Below are 22284 nucleotides of genomic sequence, written 5' to 3' on the forward strand. Positions count from 1 at the left end.
AATGCACACTTCCTATAGCATTTCAACATTTAGATTTAAGATCAAGATCAATTTATTTGCTTTATCATAACTTTATTATATAATTAGCATATATGACAAAAAAATACAATATTAAATGTAATATTCAACTTAAAACCATATTATCATAATAAACATAACATTTATTTTTATTTATTTATTTATTTTTAAATTATTATATATTACATTTAAAATGATATTGTCAGGGGTCGCTGTAGATGAAATGCAGGACTCAGGAGGTCCTCAAACAGATCTTTAATCTGATAATAAAACAAATATTAGGGGTGCACGATTCAGAAAATGGCACGATATCGAATTTTAGGCTCAAGATTCGATTCAAAAACGATTCTCGATTCAAAAAAACGATTCACAGTATGTAAATATGATATTGAATTACATTATAATAAGTAATAATGACATACAAAGAGTAATACTGTCATATACATACACACTTAATAACAAAACAAAATAATAATAATGTTGAATGAACAGAGACGGATCAGTTTCACCATCCATTTAATAGTTTCATGTCACATTTGTATGACAATCATCCTCCATTAGTCATTTCTATTTGTTGAGCAACTTGGGATAGTATTAATTGTGCATATTTAATCCTAAAACACCTCTTAATCATATAGGTGTCATCCGCACTATCGTCACCTGTGAGAATTTCCACATTAGTTTTGTTTCCGTAATCATCACACAAAATGTTGCCTATATGTGATTAATGTGTAACTAGTGTCTCATTCTGACACTATCGGGACAATGAGGAGTGAAAAAGGCCTCAGACCATCAGGTCTCTCTCTTCTCCTATAGGAACGTCTGATCTCACTAAAGCTTAGAAATGTTCATAATCTTCAATATGATTCAGTGTGTGCAGTTCTTTCTTGTGTAAATCAAAGGTTGTTGAGAAGGGTGTGTTTCATGACTCATGACTCATTACTAATTATCATACGAAACTGTAAAACATCAGAACATGTTTCTCCAGCAAATCATACAAAGGAGTGTCTGATATTAATGAAGATGGTAAGTTAAAAAAAAGGTACAAAAGCTGTCACTGTGGCAGTACCTTTGTACCTAAAGAGTGCATATTAGTCCCTCAAAGGTACATATTGGTACCAAAAGTGTACACATTAGTTCCAAAAGTGTACATATTAGTTCCAAAAGTATACATATTAGTTCCAAAAGTGTACATATTAGTACCTAAATGGTACATATTAGAACCCTTTTGAAGGGTACTGTCTCAGTGACAGCTATTGTAGGCCTACCTTTTTTTCTGAGAGTGTAGAACAAAAAAAGTCAAATTGTGAAATATTATTACAATTTAAAATGACTGTTTTCAATGTGAATATGTTTTAAAAGTTTGAATTTTCAGCATCATTACTCCAGTCTTCAGTGTCACGTGATCCATCAGAAATCCTTTGCTGATTAAGAAGCATTTTTTCTCATTCTAACCATTTAAAACAGGTGTGTTGCTTAATATCTTTGTGGATACATTATTAACGTATACAATGTTTAAAAAAAATATTTATGTGACTGTCACTTTAATTCATTTCAATGTAATGCGTCATTGTATAAATTTGTTTAAAACTCCAAAACTGGAACATTTAATTAGACGTAGAACTACTTATTGGCTAATTCCAGAAATGGTAAAGATGAGGGTAAATAATCGCAATGCTTATCAGAGCAGAAATGATTGATAGTCATGTTTAGTTCTCAAAGCATCAGACAAAGAAATGCAGAATGGCTCGTCGACATTGTGGTCTGTCATGCAGCCTTAAAACTAAAGCAAGAGCTGTTGTCATTTAAGATCACACTTCCTGTATCGCAGGAAACTTATGCCACAATAATACATCCGTGTGTGTGTGTGTTTGTGTGTGTCGGTCTTACACAACTCTTCTCAATGCGATTTTCATTCCATTTGATTTAATTTTGTTTAATTTTTGTAACGTTAAATTCATGTACACTTAATTTCTTTATTAATGCAACAATTATTCTTGCTCTTTTGTGGTTTATACTGAATAACCAGGGGACTGTGGTGAATGTGGTCTTGTCTTGAGTTGTGCCCTGTGGTCATACAGTGTGTGTCGAGTCATAGTTAGACTTACTGTAACACGATTGTTGGAAAGATGAGCAAACAAGAATATCTTATGTTGCAGTGTAGTGAAGTTTTTACAAATGCTTTTTAGATAGTTCAGCCAAAAATCTAAATTATGTCATTATTAACTCACCCACATGTCGTTTCCATCCATTTATGACCTTCTTTCTTCTGTGAGGGGAAAAAAACATAAAATGCTGTGAAATTTGCTCAAGCTTTAGACATGTACATGTACTTTCCCTCTTTAAACGCTGGAGGGAGACAATCCAGATGCATTGGACGATATCGACACACAAATGTAAACTATAAGTAACACAAAGTCATAATCTAGTTGAATCAAATGACCAAGTTAGTTAAACATTTCCCCTCTATGATTTATATGGCATTTTTATTGAAGAAGAGCTCTTCTGGTAAGTGTTGGGATCACTTATAAGTCACATATTAAACGTTATAACTTTGTTTGTTTAATTACAGCATGCTTGTAATGATCGACATTTATTGACGTGTGTACAGGGGGTGTGATTTGTAAAAGTATATTCTTTTGTGGTTTGGTTAAACTTAAATAATTTATTAAGAACTGTGTTTGTCCATGTGTCTTTAGGTGATCAAAAACGATGTGAGAGACTATTTGAGATATTTTGTCCGCCTTGTAATTATTGACATATTTTTATTTTATTTCTTATATATATATATATATATTACTGGATAATATTTGATACATTATATTATTTAAAGGGATAGTTCACCAAAAAATAAAACTTCTGTCATCATTTACTCACCCTCAAGTTGTTCCAAGCCTGCATACATTTATTTCTTCTGCTGAACGCAATTAAAAAGATATTTTGACGAATGTTCGTAACCAAACAGTTGAGTGGCATCATTGACTAACATGGTAGGAAAAAAAATACTATGGAAGTCAATGGTGCCCCAAACTTACTTTACTTGATTATCCATGCAATCTTTAAATATCATGTTAGATACAACAGACTTAAGGAAAAGTCAAGTTTGTGTTTATTTCTCAAACATCACTGTATTGCTTTGCATTATATGTTGTGTCCCTCACAATTAAACTACAGAGCTTCGATCATAAAACAAAACATTTAAATATCATGTTGGCTTATAAGACATAGGCTATTATTAGGAGGTATTGAGTGACAAGTGATATACTGTTATAAAAATATAATTAATTTACATTAAGCTATCAAAATTGTTAACTTTTGGCCATACAAATAACAACATCTGCACCAAATTGCATATTTTTGCTCAGTTTGGGCCTCTGAATAAAACTGAGTTGTTTTTTACTCCTGGAGTGTGAGCTCCATTTTCTCTAATATGATATGGGTCATAAAAGCTTGACGTATCAAATAGGCTTATATTTTGTATAAATATACAATAAACTGTTCCATTTAAAAAAAAAAAAAAAGATATTTCCGACTATTATTTCATATGTCGGGCTTTACAGGGTTAAAGACCTTGGTCAGAGCCAGTGGTGGGCGTGGCATTTAAAGGTCTGCGTGAGTGCTCGGTACGGTGTGCATGATGGGCCAATCAACATTCAGCACTTCTTCACACTCAAGCAACAGCGCAGCGCCCGCGAGCTCCACACGAGCGCGCGTGCGAGGAGTTTATTGTTCGCCGCACACCGGTGACTGGTTAGACGAGAGTCCGATGAAAACCAAAGAGCTGCCGACTGTTCAGAAATGCTGGAGGGACGATTATAAAGAGGGGAAGACTTCTGTGGATGTAAGCGTTCGTGAGCCGAAAAAACTGTTTTTAAACGCGAGTTCTTCCGGTAATCAACATGCGCCCGAAAACTTGCTTCTTCTGAGTCGCGCGACGGACTTCGAGATTCAAGTTTCGGATTCCCAAGGCGGACAGAAAGGAGGACGGGTGGAGGAGAACCATGAGTGTTGCGTCTCGCTGTGGGACATGGAAAGAATGTCAGGAGGTGCCGTGACTCCAGGCAGAGTTTCGGAGGAAAATGTGACTCAGTGCCTGAACACCCCAGACTTTCTTGTAGACTTAAGCTGTTCGTCTCCGTTAGCTAAACACAAAATGACCAAAAGTACGTTGAAACCCTCCGTTTCCGATCGGAGGAGTGAAGAAGGGGAGCAACACGCCTTAAACCCGTTCCCTAGGATTATTCCCAAACTAATAGTCACCCATGATGATCTGGGTCCTGGTGAGGACAGTCCGCGCATCACTGATTTGACGCTGAGCATGGGTGGGTTTTCACTGGACCTGCACCCCGACGAGGACTCTCCCTGCTCGGACAGCGGCTGTGGAGGCTCCCCTGCGCCCTCTCTGTTCCACAGAAAACTCTCCAGCTCCTCTTCTGCTGGATTATCCTCTGCCTCGTCGTTTGAGGAGTCTGAGGATGACTTCACAGGCAGTGACATCGAGCCCACCAGTCTGTCCCCCAGTATGTTCGGCAGTCCTGATGAACTGGCAGGGGTAAGTGTCCAGTTTTACTAAATTAAATGTTTTTAGTCTTTATTAAAGGGATAGTTCACCCAAAAATTTAAATTGCCATTACACTCTTGTTTCAAACCCGTTAGACTTTCATTCATCTTGAAAACACAAGATTTTTTTTTTAAATAAAATCTGAGCGATTTCTGTCCCTCCATTGACAGCTACGCAACTACCACTTTTGACTCGTCAAAAAACTCGATAATCACCATGAATTTGAGCGGTTTAGTCCAGTTTTCTGAAGAGACTTGATCGCTTTATACGATGAACAGATTAAATTTGGGCTTTTGTTCGCATATAAACATAGGGCTGGATATCATAAAAAAAAAAATCGATACTGATACCGATACCTTGATTTCGATACCGGTTCCTGAACGATACTTTTTTCGATACCAATTTTATGAAATCCATTTTAACAAGATTACATAACACATTACCTTTGGTTTTATTTTTTCAGTTTGACTCATGCTCCTTAGCCAGTGCACAAAGGAACAAAAAAAAGCACAAAGGAACAAACATTTTTTTTTTTTATAAAGAGCTCATTCTCACCAAAGCTGAATTTGTTTGATCAAAAATACAGTAAAACTTGTAATATTGTGAATAGTATTACAATTTAAAATCTGTTATTTTATTTGAATATATTTAAAAATGTAATTTATTCCTGAGATGTCAAAGTGTCATCAGTGTCACATGATCCTTCAGAAATATGAAAACAGTTTGCTGCTTAATATTTTGGAAACTATGATACATTTTTTCATGATTCTTTGAGTAAAAATGTCAAAAGAACAGCATTTATTTGAAACAGAAATCTTTTGTAACATTACACGTTTAAAGATCACTTTAATGCATCCTTACTGAAAAAAAAATTCTGACTAACCAACAAATTTTTGAGCGGCAGTGTACATTCAGTAGGTCATTATTGCAATATAAACACTGTCAGAGTGATCAACAAGATATCACTTCATTTACCAGTGGAAGATGGAGCAACTTTCTGCTCTTATGTTAACTCTGTGCACTGTCAGTTGCTTCATCATATTTGTCGTGGTATCGGTCTTTGCAGCAATTATTTTACCGCAAATACTGCATCGCGTGCTGAAATGTAGCCACACTTTTGATTGACTTTTCCACATCTTTAGGGGGTTGGGACGCTTAACACTTCACGTGAGCCGCATCTCTGGGCGTAACCGCGTAAACTATTGTTTTTAGTGCTTATTGGCTCACTGACGTTGACAAGTTAACCCATTAAGTATCGAAATCGGGTACCGAACAAGTCATTTTTCGATACTCGATAGTATCGAGGCAATTCGGTCGGTACCTAAAAAGTATCGAACTCGGTACCCAACCCTATTGATCAGAAGATAAACATAGACTGAAGCTCAACCGAACCTGCTTGACGAGCGAGAACAAACCTGGCTCTTGCTGAAGCTCAAACGTGATGCGTAACACGAGATTGAACCTCATTGGTTCTTGAGAAGCTCAAACGTGATGCATAACACAAGAATGAACCTCATTGGTTCTTGTGGATGATCAAACGTGTTGTGTAACACGAGAATGAACCTCATTGGTTCTTGTGGATGATCAAACGTGTTGTGTAACACGAGAATGAACCTCATTGGTTCTTGTGGATGATCAAACGTGTTGTGTAACAGGAGAATGAACGTCATTGGCTCTTGCTGAAGCTCAAACGTGATGCGTAACACAAGAATGAACCTCATTGGTTCTCGCACATCAAGCAAGTATAATTGAACTTCTGTTTACCACTTTTGATATCTGCGTTGATGAATGTTTATATGTGAATAAAAGCTTAAATTTAAATCTGTTCAGTGATAATTTAAAGCGACAATTTTGGTGAGAATCAGACAAAAATTGGAGTCTTCGCAAAGAACTACTAAAATATAAAGATGTGTCCTACTCAAATGTAAAAAAGAACTTAAGTTCAACTAACTGAATTCAATATAAATTTAATATACAATATGTTTTCATTTAATTGCAAATATCATGTAATTAGCCTAAGTGTCCAAAAGATGTTCAGTTTGCAAGTATCTCAAAGTATATAATTTCCGTAATAAGTATGCTAAAGTCACTTACGGAAATGATATAGCCTACTTTGAGATAATATACTTGCAAACTGAACACTTTTTGGACGCATAATTACATGAGTGTAGCCTACTTCTTTTTCACAAGGGTATGTGTCTCAAAGGTTAGGGAAGGGCTCTTGATAAGTGTTTGTGCACAACTTTATTACCAAATTTATTGTCAAATCCTGCAGCAGACGTGAGGTATTGTGCTGCTTATCTACTGCTATTCCTTTAAACGCATAGATTAGGAGTTTATGCTTGCCAGTAAGGAGCTTCTCAGCATTATGTTGATAACTTTGTTGTGTTTGAGTTGTTGTTGATCTGCAGTAAAGCTTCAGTTGGCATGCAAGAATGAAGATTATAAGGATGCTTAAGCACTGAGTCACCGTGAAACTTTTTATTAGAAATTATCTATTTTTAATCTCATTATCTGTACATCTCCAGCTTTTGTTCTGTGAAAGTGGTGTCTCTAAGGTACTTTGACATGAGCCTGTTATTTTATATGTAAATCATCAAAAAGGTTACTGAAATATCGTAGTTTCATTCTCTCTGACAAATAATTTCTGGTCTGGCAAACGTTTTCGGTTTCAGACTTGTGTTTCTGATATATTTGTTGGCTCTTGGAACAGTTGACTGGTGAAACCCATGGGAGGGATGATTTTATTTCTGTGGAAAGTTGGTAACTACACAGTATATTTGGCGTTTAGGTGTAAAGAGACAAAAGTGAGTAAGATAAACCTAATGCAAACGGGGATGTTTTTTTAAAGTATGAGCGAAACTCTGAAGATGAAGAATAGAAACTCTTCTAGTTTCTGGAAACAAACAAAAAATAGAATTGTGACATTATTTCCAAAGGTCACTGATTGATTTAATGTGACTAATGGAGGAGTGAGACTCATAGTAATGACTCCAGCTGGGAAAAATCCCCCAAATCCTGTGAGTCTTGGTGTCTGACGCTTCAATCTTGGTTAGACAATGTGTGCTCAGTCAGTTTTGCTCAGGATGGATAATCCATGTGAAACTGGGTGGCGTTGACTTGCAGTGGCGTGGCGTGGGGAAAATTTCTGAGGAAGCCAATTAAGACACAACCTCTAAGCTGTGTGTTTTAAGGGGTGGGGGCAGAAAATCATACGTTACCATTTATATGTTGCTATTTGGATGAACTATTAGAGCGCCCAGCATCATCTTACCGGGACTTAACGCTACGCTTGTTACAATACAACACTTTGAGCACGTAGTTACCTAAAATATGTTGCACAGCTCAACTAACGCGATTGTTATAAAGGTGTTTGAACAACAAAACACATCCTCTTGCACATATTTGATAATCGGAATATCAGATATATCCTGCTATAGCTAATAAATTTGTGAAATTTTGAATAAAAAAAGGAAATAAAAGCTGATCATTCATGCCTGCGGTGTGACAAGCAATGAAAGACGCGTCTCCATGGGAACCATAAAGTGATACTACGATCAATAACGGTCGCCTTGAAAAACTTACGTGTGAAAAGGTTGTTTGTAAGGCTTACATTTAAATGTGTCTTTGTTTTGTTTTGAGTGTATGGTCAATAAATAAAGGAATTAAAAATATGGGCACAAAACCACAAATCTTCCGCTATTTCATTCATTCATTCATTGACGATGATAACGTGATGTGATTGGCCTGATGCCAACAAGTTCATGGCTTCCCTTGACACTGTCCTGACCAATCACAGGGGAGCAGTGTCGTGACAATAGCGTCACCTGATTGGTTAATCATTCTTTTTTTTTCCTATCAAGGGACGCCAACTCAGCCTGGCCTCCTCACAGACACAGGGTGCAGTACCATGTTTTCAACGCTCATTCACCATGTCACTTTTATAGGGGCGCTGTTTTACACATCATAAAACACTCAGTAATGAATGAAGAGAGACGATGAGGAGATGACAGAAGGATTACGTAAACTGTGAAAACAAAAGTGTTTATTAAATGACGATTATATTCTGAAAAAGTGAGGAAGCCCGGCTTCCCTTGGCCTCCGCAAGAAAACGCCACTGTTGACTTGACTATCTGAGGCTTTGAGTGACTTCATATCTCTGATTAGACGTGTGTTTACCTTGATCTGAACTGAAACTCTCGTTGAACTGACCGAGCGTTCAATGCACTGAGGCTGGACATAAATAAAAACCTAGTCTATTACTGAACCTCAATGCTAAAGCATGACGCGAGCTACAACCAAGGTCATGGCTTGATTTCCAGGAACATTCTGGTCAAATCTGTACTACTTTGAATGCGCTTTGAGTCAGTTTGAATAAAACAAGGGTCTTGCAGTGACTTACACCCTGAACTGTCTGAAAAACACTATGACCGACGTCAGCAAAAACAGAACTGATATTATGCATTACTTGCACATGTGGGCGTTTCTTTGCTAATCTTCAGTTTCCCACTCAATCTCCCATTATCCAAATAACCACCACAGCTAGTTTTGTTCATGTCTGGCTGATCCGTGAATCAGGATGAATCAGTCAGGAAGTTCCTCACAATCTTTCCATGATCTTTCCATCTTTCCTGCACTGATTGTTTTCCCGGATTTCTTCATGCGTACATCTTACACTACGCTTGATATTTTGTAGTGTTTTTGAAAATCTCTTAATTCTCACCAAGGCTGCATTTGTTTGATCAAAAATACATTATACTGTGTAATAAAATATATAGTAAAATATTATTAGTTTAAAATAACTATGGTAATACATTTGTAAAAAAAATAAAATAAAAAAATGTATTCCTGTGATCAGAGCTGAATTTTCAGCATCATTACTCCAGTCTTCAGTGTCACATGATCCTTCAGAAATCATTCTGATATGATGATTTGATGCTCAAGAAACATTTCTGATTATTATCAATGTTGAAAACATGATGCATGTTTTTCTGGGTTCTTTGATGTTACGAAGTTCAAAAGAACAACATTTGTTTTAAATAGAAATTTCAGTAACACTTTAGTTTATGCTCCTCTACTCACTATTAACTAGTTGCTTATTAGCATGCATATTACTAGGATATTGGCTGTTTATTAATACTTATAAAGCACATATTAAAGCATGACCATATTCTACATCCCTTAATCCTAATATCTAAACTTAATAGCTACCTTACTAACTATTGATAAGCACTAATTAGGAGTGTATTAAGGGAAAAAGGCGTTGTTAATAGTTAGTTCATAGTGAGAATTGGAGCATAAACTAAAGTGTGACCCAAAAAATATTATAAAGCACATATTAAAGCATGACCATATTCTACAACCCTTAATCCTAATACTTAACTACCTTACTAATGATAAGCAGTAATTAGGATTTTATTGGAGCAAAAGTCATAGTTAATAGTTAGTTAAGGGTGAGAATTGGACTTAATCTAAAGTGTGGCTGAAATTTTTTCTAACAATGTAAAATACTTTTTCTGTCACTTTTGCACAATTTAGGCTAATGCATCCATGCACTTTTGAACTCTTCATATCTTCTCACACAATAAAAAAAGTCAATCAAATAAAGGGCAACAAAATATTGATAAGTCACCTTGTAATAACCCCCAAAAGTTCCTCATCACCCTGTCAGGGTTTATTTAGTATGCTATCATTACAAGTCTTTTTCCTTTGCGTTTGCTGTACATTAGCGTCATGCAAGCTGCATATTCAAATTTTTGTGTTGTCTTTGAATGAATGTGCCTAAATTGAGTGTGTTGCATCACAGCTGCTGACATACACAGGCCTGTGCACACACACACACACACACACGTTCTGATGCCATCGTTTAACCATCGCTCACACTGTCATGGAAAACTCAGTTGTGGGCGGTTCCTTTGTCGCTAAGTAACCATGAATCCATATATGGTGTTGCTTTACACTTCTGTTTTTCATCTCTTTCTTAATCTGTGTCGCACCTCACTTCACTGATCATGATGCTGTGTGTGTGTGTGAATTACTTTTTTTGTTATGCTGAATGTATCTTGCATCTCACCTTGTGATGACGTAAAATAAGCTTGCTTAACCACTTCTCAGACAAAGACAAAACACTCCATGCAACTTGAAAAGTACAGGAAGAATGTAAGACATTTGTCTCTCTGGCTCTTTTGCTTTCTGAGGCTGTTAGACAGGTTTACCTCTATTATGCTTGTAATGCTTTAGGAGCTTCTGAGAGACAGAGAGAGAGAGATCAGAAGATCGAGAGGGAAAGAGAGAAGTGGAAAATGGATCTCTGCAGAGACGGAGGAGGTGGTGATGGGGTGGGTGGGGTTTTTACAGCGTGTTCAAACACAAACAGACCAGAACAGCACATTTATTACATTAGTGGCGTTTGCTGTCATTATGATCTGATTTTTATCATTATTACTTGCTTGCTAAAAATAAGTCATTGAAGTACACCAGTCTCCAGTCAACTGTACTATTAAAATGATTTATTTAATGTCTTTTACATGATTTGCATTATTGAATCTTCATGTCAGGAGAACACGGAGAAGATCCATGAAGTCAGATGGGAATTTTCTTTTAAAGCTGCATTTAACCTTTAAAACCTTTGTTTTAACACGTGTTTGACAGATGTCAGGCATGCAGCAGGACGTTTATATCCGTTCCCTTAATAAGATTTTTTGATTAATCGTTTTTTTTTTAAATTTGGTCGATTCAAAATCGATTATCAAAGGCCACGAATGGATTTTTTCCATATTTATTTATCTATCACCCAAAAGCCAGTATTAGTTTTCCTCCACTGTTCATAGGCTTGCAGTCTCCATGTTACAGCTAATGCTGTGAGATTTGATGTGTTTTATCTTTAACATAAAATAACCTGATCCTGTTTGATCAAGGCATGCGACTGTTCTGACTTCAGCATCAATATTTCATCTTGCATCAAAATCCTGTCTATTCATTGAATGCATTTGAAATATAGAGTTGGGTTCTGTTTTAATGTACCCAAGTGTACCTAAAATAAAAGGAGTTTAAGAGTTCTTAATTTCTTTTTATTAATTAACCACTTGTAAACTTATGTTCACTGTTCTTTTTATATAAATGTAGGATTTAAATTAAATCTATATTCATTGAGTCGAATCGAAATCGAAAATGGAATCGGAAATTAAAATCGAAAATGGAATTGAGAATCGAAATCGAATCAAATTGGAACATCTGAATCGATACCCAGCCCTAGTTCCTTGAGTTGTTATTGTAAACTGAAACTACAACCATAACTATTAACTCTTTCCCCGCCATTGACGGAAACTTCCGGCTTTCCGTGTTTTCCCTGTTACACAGTAGGGGGCGCTCATCTTCTGAAAGAGTAGAGAATCTCCAGATCAAAACACATGTGAAGAAGAAGCAGAAACAAGGGAAGAATTGATAGCATATGTAATCAGATGCACATTTAAAATAACATGATTATCAACATTAAACCGCATATAAATCAAAACTGCCGAATGTTACTGAATGAAATGTCGACAGGACTGTAAAGCTTTGAGTGTGTTGATGGACTCGATCGACTCAATCTGTGTTTTGATCATCGTTCTGAATCCAATCCAGACATAATCTTTGACAAAAACACGATTTTCTCAGCTTTTGGTCCAAAATGTTGCTTTTTTTAATTAAACTTACCAAGTGTTGATAAAAAAAGAATGCATGAAGCTAGAATAAAACTTTTTTTTTGAAAGCAGGATTTTATTTTTGTTGATCTATTGCATGTTCAGATATCATATTCACAAAATATTCAAGGAGCCATGAAATCTTTGTGAAAATTATCAAAAATACTGGTGGTGGCTGGCAAACTATATTTTAAACGCTGGCAGGGAAAGAGTTATAAATCATTCTCGGCGATTGAAATAAACATGGTATAAAACAAATGTCCATTTGAGCTCTCTATTAATATGACTGGTTGCCTTTAAGTCAGAACACCCGCATAACAATGTTCTCATTCTATCATGAGATTGTTTACATGTTCTTTTACACATTTCATTATAAGCTTGTCAGTGTTTAGCAAGAAGGGAGTGAATGAGGCAGGAGGAGTGCGTTTACGCTCCATGAGAGCTAGTGAAAGATGATGGATTAGGATCAGAGAGTGAGATAAGAGTGTGCAGGGGACATATGAGAAGGAGAACGCATCGACTGACGAGTGAGACTGGACTGATGCGTTTAGAGAGACGGCGAGAAAGACAGTTGAGTGAGCGAGAGACCTAGAATTACCATAGAGAGAGAGAGAGGGGGAGAGAGAGGAGAGAGTGTATCAGTGCTCCATGCACATGATATGTGTGTGTGTGTGGGGTGGCTCAGTCTGTTTCCCGGATGCGTGTGTGGTTGCAGGGCAGTGCGGGAGTCGTGGGTCTCTGCACGCTTGTGTGTGTTTTAAATGTGTGTTAGTGCATGCTTGTTTTTACCCATAAATTAGTGACTGTCTGCTGTCTTGCTTGCCAGGTAAGAGACATTCTCACACACTCACACGCGCACACACACACACCTCACACTGTTGTGTCGATTTGGGAAAAGGGACAATGACAAATAAGAGTGTCCATCTTAAAAGAAAGGAATAATAGTGCCATTCTTTGTTGATATGTGTTCATTGTATTCATGTTTGATTCATGTTTTGAATCTTTTACATTATTTTCAAGGAAAGTAAATAGTAAGTATATATTTTCCTTAGTTCTTGAATACATGATGTGTTTCATGGTGATATATATATATATATATATATATATATATATATATATATATATATATATATAATATATATATATATATATAATTTATTTTATTTTTTTTGCAATTTTTTTCTTCTTTTTTTTTTCTTTTTTTTTTTTTTACAAATGTCATGAATTCATATCAATATCATTAAGGATTTGAGGACCTAAACCATTCTTTTTCAAATAGTGAAACTCTTTAATTTTATGCATTTATTTCTTTTCTGTGAGAGATACACTACATTTCGAAAGTTTGGGTTCAGAATAAATAAAAAAAAAATAAAAAAAATTCAGTAATGAATACTTTAGGTTGATCAAAAGTTGCATTAAAGCAGCAGTAACCTGACAAATGAGCCCGGAGTAATAAAACGTGTGTGTGTGTGTTTAAGTCCTTGAGATAAGTCAGACATGAAGATACAGCGGCTCTGTTTGTCCAGGGTGGTAGTGACCTTTGACCCATGAGTGGATCTCATTGTGGCAGCAGTTCATATTTTAGAACGATCAGGATAGGAGCAAGTCGTGAATCGGTGTGTGTTGCAATTACAATTGCATTAAACACAATGTTGTCATCGTTTAACAATGGTGGATGTGATGTTTGATGGATTTCAGGTGGAAAATGTTTGTCTAAATACATGTAGAACTGTTTTGGGAACATGATGCCTGTTTTGAAAGTGAAATGAAATGTCATCCGTCTCTCCTGAGGTTTGAAGGAGTGTGTGTGTGTGTAACCAGGCAGAAGGACAGGAGGGAAGACAGAGGTCTTTTATGAGGTGTCGTCTGTCCCCTGTTGGCTATAGTGTCGTCAAAGGGGGTCAGGAACAGAGAGGACAGACTGAATTACATCTAAGTGTGGAGAGCGAGCTGTCGACTCCACAGAGCACATGTTGAAAGAGGGGGATGGTTTGGAAGAGGGAATGAATGTATGAATTGTACTGGGGAATAAAGAGAAAGAGACTTGAAAGTGAGACCATAAGTGAAGCATCTAAAAATAATTTTTAACTACAAAAATTCGTTGCTGTCGTTACATAATTCAGTATTATATAATATAATAACTATTATTTTTATAATCCAAAACCTTGTTTATTTTCAGGTTTAAATGACAAAAAAAAGTGCTATATTTTCAATGTGGTGTCATACTATTAAGTAGGTCATGTCCTAAAAACAGGTTATTCTGGAAACTGTTCGTTCCGGGCAGGGATTATTGTTTTTTTCTGTATTCCTATCAAAGCAAGTGAAAAAAAAAAAGAAAAGAGAACACCATCTAAGGAATTATGATAGGAATCTGTCTGTGATTGTGAATGTGAAAGTTGAAAAGGCATCCTAGCACAGCTGAGTTATGTCATTTCCCACAGTCACACATTCCTCATCGATCAGAGCTTTATAATCAATAACCTGTAATCTGTAGAGCGCGTGCGTCACGGCTGCCGTGTTGACCTTGTGGAGCTGATAAACTCGTCCCTCTGGACCTTTAGTTCCCATGCCTGAGAAGAAAGGTGTCAGTGTTTTTACAGAAACTCAAAATGAAGGGTTTTCTGGTTAGGGTTTTCGGGGCCGGTTACGATCACTGGAAGCAGGATTGGCCGATACGATCATTGATACCGATTACCAAAATAAATAATTATATTCTTAAAGGTGCATTAAGCAACTTTTCATGTTAAAAATACCCGTTTTCTAACCCATACATGCTTAAACAATTGCCTGATGGGCTGAATGAGCCCTTCTCTGATCACTGAGATTGTCTCTATAATCCTGTAATTTAAAATAAATATGAGGGATTCGGGACGGAATTTTAGACTGGGCGTGACGTCATGCGCGTTCACGGCACGCTCACATAGCTATGTCTGGCAGGTTTGTGTATTCGCCGGCATTCTCCGTAGAAGATGGATTGTAAGAGACCTGCTTATAGTTAATTTCAAACACCAACGCAAACTCCACGTAAGATAAAAAAAAGAAAACTTTTGTCCGTGAGCGTGCACACCTCTGGTTGCAGTTTCACTTGCCGCCAGAGGGGGCATAGTTCTGCAAAAACTCAGAGACTTGCTTAATGCACCTTTAACAACAATCATGTAGTTTAAGTATAAAAAAATGAAGAGATGAGAAAGTCTCATGAATTGACAACTATTTATTTATTGGCAAACAAGTGCAGCATGTTCCATTCGCTCTCTTATGCCTGGTATAATTACACAATGTCTGTTATGATAGTCACTGTGGCAGATTATGCAATTTTGACTCCTAAAATCTTGTCGTGGACAAGAAACATGTCAGACTAAGACATTCTCTAAAATAACTGAATGTGTTCGTCTGAAAAATGATTGACATATGCATCTCGAACGGCTTGAGGGTCAGTAAATCATGGGTTTAATATCATTTTTGGCCGAACTATCCCTTTAATAACTTTTATTGTTAAGCACGTCCTGTAGTTTAGCAACAGTAGACTGTATTTTACGGCAATCGCTGATCTAGCTGATTTGGACGTTACGTTTGGGCTTTTAGGGAGGATCGAAAGCACACCGTTGTGAAGGAACGAAATGCACTAGAATAACAGCACACTGTTTTTAAAATGTCTCTATTTGTCCTATATTATTCACACACCTGGTAAAACTGCCAGATCAGTCAAAATTTTGAGTTTTGCCTCATCTGATTGGCCTTTATAGAGGCCCGCGCACCCGACCAATCAGAGCACTCTTACACAGAATGTTTGTTTAGAGAAAACAGATGTGAATGAAATTATTTCTATAATCTGAGCATATGCAATCTTTGATTTCAGGCTAAATCGTGGAGGAAGTTGAAGACCATGGTGCATTGCTCTCCATTTGTGGTTTCCTTTAAGAAGCGGTATCCTTGGATTCAGCTCGCGGGCCATGCAGGTGAAAACTCATTCTCATTTCATTGCTGGATGAATGGAGGAGATAAATGCATCTGACCCATCATATTGGACTGATGAAATGAACACTGTTTCTGCCTCTTTGTGTGTAGGAAGTTTCCAGGCAGGCGAGTACGGGAAACTGTTGAAGAAGTATTGTGAATGTGAACATCAGTGTCTCGAGAAGCTGATGAATGACAACCTCCGGCCATTTGTTCCTGGTTATTATGGTGTCGTGCAGCAGAATGACCAGGATTACAACCTGATGGATGATCTGCTGACCGACTTCGACTCCCCTTCAATCATGGATTGCAAGATGGGAACCAGGTGAGAAGGAAAAGAATAAAGATCAGTTCAGGTTTAATGAGATTATACAAATAAGTTTAAACTCTAAACCAGCCCTAACCAAACAAACTAGATGGCTCGTCATAAATGAACGAGGGTTGTGATTGGCTTGATTTCTTTTACCACAGGACATACCTGGAGGAAGAGCTGGTAAAGGCCCGTGAGCGTCCTCGTCTCAGGAAGGACATGTATGAGAAAATGGTGGCTGTGGACCCGGGAGCGCCCAGTCCCGAGGAGAGAGCCCAGCAGGCCGTTCTCAAACCTCGATACATGCAGTGGAGGGAGACGCTGAGCTCAACCGCCACGCTCGGCTTCCGCATAGAGGGCATCAAGGTGGGAGCTTAGCTGATGAAATAGAGATATTACTTCATCTCTTCACTCAGGATGAGCTTTGTTCATTCTGAATCCTGAAAAAAATGTATAATGTTTCTAAAAAAATATTAAGCAGTACTGTTTTCAACATTGATAATAGTAAGAAATGCTTCTTGAGCAGCAAGTCAGTATATTAGATTGATTTCTGAAGGATCATGTGACACTGAAGACTGGAGTGATGATGCTTTTCATTAACCTTGTGTTTTATTTTAGAAAGCAGATGGCACATGCAACACCAGCTTTAAAAAAACCAAACATAAGGAGCAGGTCACGAAGGCCTTGGTGGACTTTGTGGATGGAAACACACAGTTATTGGTATGTTGTTTCAATGGAAATGTTGCACTGTTTTAACTCTGCACTGGAGGGTTTTTTTTCATTAGCTTTAGCCAATAGCTTTCCTGATTTATTTTAGTATTATATTTGTGAAAATGCAAAAGAAAACAAACACCAACAGCAAAAAAAAGAAGAAAAAAAGGAACCATTTAATCTGTAATGTTGATTCCTTCCTCGTTGGTTTCTGATGAATTTCTGTGAAGAGCTGATCTGACAATGACAAAAGCTTTTCTAAATGACAAAAGCCCCAGCTACATTATTATTTTAGTGAACTACAATATATTATTATGTGTCCTTGTTACATATGTTACATGAACTTACCAATAACAGTAAATTATGCATAATTGCATGCAACTAACCCTCAACCAAATCATAATCCTACCCTAGCCCTATAGTAAGTACATGTAGTTAATTATTATTACTCAGTATTTAAATATGTAATTACACTGTAACAATGACACCTTAAAATAAAGTGTAACCAAATATTTAGCAACTACTATGTTACTGTATTAATAAAAAATGAATATATTTTCCATTTAAAATATCTTTCCACTGGACAAAGATAGGAACTACTATTTATTGCTTCAATATTATTAATATTATTGTTTTTTCAAATTTACATAAGTTATGGATGTTATTTTAAATTTTCATAACTTACATCCATTTTTTTATGTAACCGTACAAAACATACATATATATATATATATATATATATATATATATATATATATATATATATATATATATATATATATATATATATATATATATATATATATATATATATAATGAAGAGTTCAGATGCAAAAACCTTTAAGTGCCATCTGAAATTTTCTTCTAGAATGATCATTTTTATGAAGCTCGTATATTTAAGTTCAGTAAATTCACTTAAATGGCAATGAAAATGACCTATTAATTGCCATTTAAGTGAAATTATTGAACTTAAATAAACAAGCTTGATAAAAATGATCATTCTAGAAGAATATTTCAGATGGCACTTAGAGGTTTTTGCATCTGAACTCTTCATATATATAAAACAAAAATAAGTAGATGGAAATTAAAAAATGTTATTCACTTTTGTTGAACGAGTGGGAATAAATGGGAGTAAAATGATCATTCAGATTTCTCCAGTTTTGTTCATTTATATGTTTGCAGTTATGAATCTCTCTGAAATTGGTAACACTATTTTACAGTGTCTTTGGTTGCACTTTATTTTACAGTATGTGCATTTACTTGTACTTACAGCATACTTACCCTAAGAAAGTACTATAGAGTAATATGAGGTAACTGCAGGTTTATTTGTAGGTTCAGGGTTATTAACTAGTTATTATTACCCAGTTGTTATTATTACCCAGTTATTATTACCCAGTTATCATTAAACAGTTAGTATGTACATGCTTAACAGGACAATAAAATAAAGTGCAACCGTGTCTGTTACACATGCACTTGCTATGGTAATAACAGTAAATTATGTATAATTACATGCAACTAACTCTAAACCAAACATTAATCCTAACCCACCTTAAAATAAAGGATAATCAATAAATTCTGCCGTAGGTGTTTCAGACTGTAACATATGTATAATTATTATTATTTTTAATTATTATTTTTTATTTATACTATTCAAGTTAAAGGTGCAGTAAGTGATTTCTGGAAAGCTTGTCTAATATTAATGCGGGTCCTAAAAGTCTTGCCTGGCCATAACCAGTGATATTCCTCTGAGCTTTTCTCTTTTGTAATGTCTCTCAGCCATCTCTCTGTCTACAGTCTTTCTTCAAATCTCCCTCTTGCTCACTCTCTCTCTCCTCCCCCATCATCAGTGGACACGCCCCCTATTGCTGATTGGCTGCAAGTGCGTTGTGCTGCTCTGTCCAATCCACTTTCAACAGCACCATTAATCTAAAATATTTCCTGCAATATTGCTATGTTTTGTATTTTTGCATTAACCTATGAGAATCCAGGAGATGTGGTAATGTATAATTAGAGTTGTGTGTGTTCTGTTTCTTCAGAGGAGTTATCTGCAGAGACTAGAGGAGCTGCGCAGTGCTCTAGAGACGTCACGGTTTTTCAGGACACACGAGGTGAGGAATCTGTTCTTTACATGTTGTGAAATCCTTTCCTGCCTGGGCCAAATCATTGTCTTTTCTGGAACAAAACAAATCATGACTCATAAGCTCGAACTTTTACCCTGTTTCTCTCCAGGTGGTTGGGAGTTCTTTGCTGTTCGTGCACGACGCTTCAGGCCTGGCCCGAGTCTGGATGATTGACTTCGGTAAAACCATTCCACTGCCACCACCCCAAACCCTGGACCACCGAACGCCCTGGGCCGAAGGAAACCGGGAGGATGGGTACCTGTGGGGTCTGGACAACCTCATTCAGATCTTTGGCGACATGTTGCAGGACTCGACCCCTGCCTCACCCTGATGGATGCACCCAACATGCTTCAGCCCGAAGGATCACGTGTAGGAACACGCTGATGGATAATTGGAGGCTCACCGCAGGATATCAGTCCTGAGAAGAGTGCTCTTGTGTTAAGGGAGTGACTGAAAGCCAACAAAGCACGAGTGGAAAAACTCAAGCTGATTCTGTTGACTCTGTGCTCCACAAGCTCACGTTCCTCATTCCTTTTTTGGTCATGTGGTCCTCTAGATACACAGAAGCTCCACAACAGTCAAGATACACTGACACTGAAACCAAACAGATGAGAAGAAACTATCAGGGTGCACAAACCATGATTATTCTTTAAAGTTCACTTGTCTTTTTTTCTCGTTTTTTACCTACAGGTATGATGATAACACTATTACACTAGAATGTGCTTTGGTTTATTTTATTTTTTCCTTGTAAATTTCTCTTTGGGGTTTCAGTTATGTAAATAGTGCTTATTTAATTTTTATTTTACTTTTTTTTTTTTTTTTTTATAATTTAGTTCTTTTTCCTTTGATTTTATTTCCATAATCTTAACTAGTACCTCGTTTATTTCTGAAAGGTGATACAGATCTTTTTTTTCCACCCTGTGGTCGTCTAATCTTAATGGTGTATGATATTTCCATGATTTAACCTTTTAAACAGTTCAGAAGAACTTTAATTAGTTCAAAACCATTAACAGATTGGCTCGGTCAGAGGTAAAGTTGTAGAGTTAGTCACAAACCTTTTTGCACTCAACTAACCGCCCTCATCGTGGAGAGTTTAATCTACCAAGATTGTGTTTCTTCTTCTTTACTGATCAGAATTAGTATGCAGTGTTTCTTAAAAATAACCAAAGTTACAAAGATGCATAGCAAGCTAACAAGTATAATATATATTTATATACACGTGTTGATGGAATAGTTTGCTCACTCTTGGTTCATTCGTTTTTAAAGCTGACCTGTTAGTCATATAGTTTAGTTTCTAGGTTAGCCAAAAAGGGGTTTGAAGAGTCAACCTACTTTATCTGCCCCAACAACCATTAACCTGATTTTATTTTTCTTTAAATACAAATAAATATTTTTGGAGCTTTTTTTTCCTGGTACCCACACCAGAATGACCTCTGACCTTCAGCTCTTTCCACATCATTAAAAGTTCAGCTTCATCGTGTTCATGACACTTTGCTTGCATGCTTATCAAATCTGACAGATTGTCATTCTGAGATGGGTGATCTTGCAAACTGTGGTGGAAACTTTATTTTGCTGAGCATAATCAGATTATACGACTTATGGCCACTGATGTCATCATTAGTTCTCAAATTAGGTGCTGTGGTCATCTTAAAAAAAGAAAAAGAAAAAAAAGAAAAAAGACACACCAAACTTTTTCCATCATCACTTCATGTTTGCTAAACATCATCAGATAATGTCCTCTTCAAGATCACAAACATGATGTTAAAGTGATTACCTCACCTGGATGGTGTTAGTTTACAGAACGGGATGTTCTACCACTGTGTGTGTGTGTGTGTGTGTTTATCTTATAGCTTCAGAGATTGTATTTTCCACCCTGAACGGGCCTGCACACGGTCTGTCAGCATTCCTTCTGTCAGTATTTCCCCATCTCACATCACGTTCCTCTGGAGATCCACTGCCTTGTTTACAGATTATGTAAAGTATTATGTATTGTTCAATGTGTTGAAATTGGTTTCCTACTACCATACAGGGTGTTTTAGATGACATGTTTTAAATTGGAAAGAGAACTGGATGGTGCGCTGCCTTCTTGAGTCGTCTCAGCCCATTTAATAGTTCGAGACGGCAGTTTAATTGCAATAGGGACATGCGGAGCATTTGTACTCGCATCTCCTCCAATCACTGTTGTCTTGAAAGCCAATACAATAAACTGGAACCATTATTGTTTAATACACTTTATTTCTCCTGTTCACTTTCTGATTCTCCATTACTTAAAGATCATCAATACTCTACAGTATGGACTGGGCTGAGTATGCTTTTTTTAAAGAAATAACTTTTATTCAGCAAGGACACATTAAATTGATCTAAAATGACAGTCAAAACATTGTTACAAAGGGTACTAATAAAAAAAATGCTGTTATTTTGAGCTTTCAATTAATCAAAGAATCATTTTTCTGGAAATAATTATCATAGTTTCCACAAAAATAAGAAGGACAACTGTTTTGGACTTTGATATTAATCATAAATGTTTCTTGTGCTGCAAATCAGCATATTAGAATGATTTCTGAAGGATCATGTGACTGAAGATTGGAGTAGTGATGATTAAAATTACATTTCGAAATACATTAAAACAATGCTTTTAAATTGTAATAATACTTAACATTATGTTTTACTGTATTTTTTCTCAAATAAATGCAGCCTTGGTGAGCATGAGACACCTTCCAAAACATTAAAAAACCTTGAATAAAAGAATGTTGAATAAAACATTCTTGAGTCAAGAGGAAGTTATTTAGATTACAAGGATACTGCTCACTTTTTTAATATAAATGTTCTATTCCTGCCGAGTGATGTTTTCCTGTCATAATTTCCTGTTCAGAACAGCTCTTCCTCGAGTTGCACAACATATGACTAAAGCGTTCTGATAAACATGTT

At 36.4% G+C, this 22284-nt stretch overlaps 1 protein-coding gene across 1 annotated transcript; it reads left to right on the forward strand.

Annotated features, from left to right (window-relative positions):
* Positions 1-3640: 3640 nt before the first annotated feature.
* On the forward strand, positions 3641-21586 carry itpkcb (inositol-trisphosphate 3-kinase Cb). Its single transcript, XM_084408813.1, has 7 exons — positions 3641-4570; positions 16118-16217; positions 16327-16540; positions 16687-16891; positions 17144-17245; positions 19273-19344; positions 19466-21586. The coding sequence occupies exons 1-7, from the start codon at positions 3653-3655 to the stop codon at positions 19685-19687; spliced, it is 1833 nt and encodes a 610-aa protein (XP_084264939.1). The 5' UTR covers positions 3641-3652; the 3' UTR covers positions 19688-21586.
* The last annotated feature ends 698 nt before the right edge of the window (positions 21587-22284 follow it).

This window comes from Rutilus rutilus (genome assembly GCF_951802725.1).
Source record: "Rutilus rutilus genome assembly, chromosome: 5".
In the NCBI taxonomy this organism is placed as follows: domain Eukaryota; kingdom Metazoa; phylum Chordata; class Actinopteri; order Cypriniformes; family Leuciscidae; genus Rutilus; species Rutilus rutilus.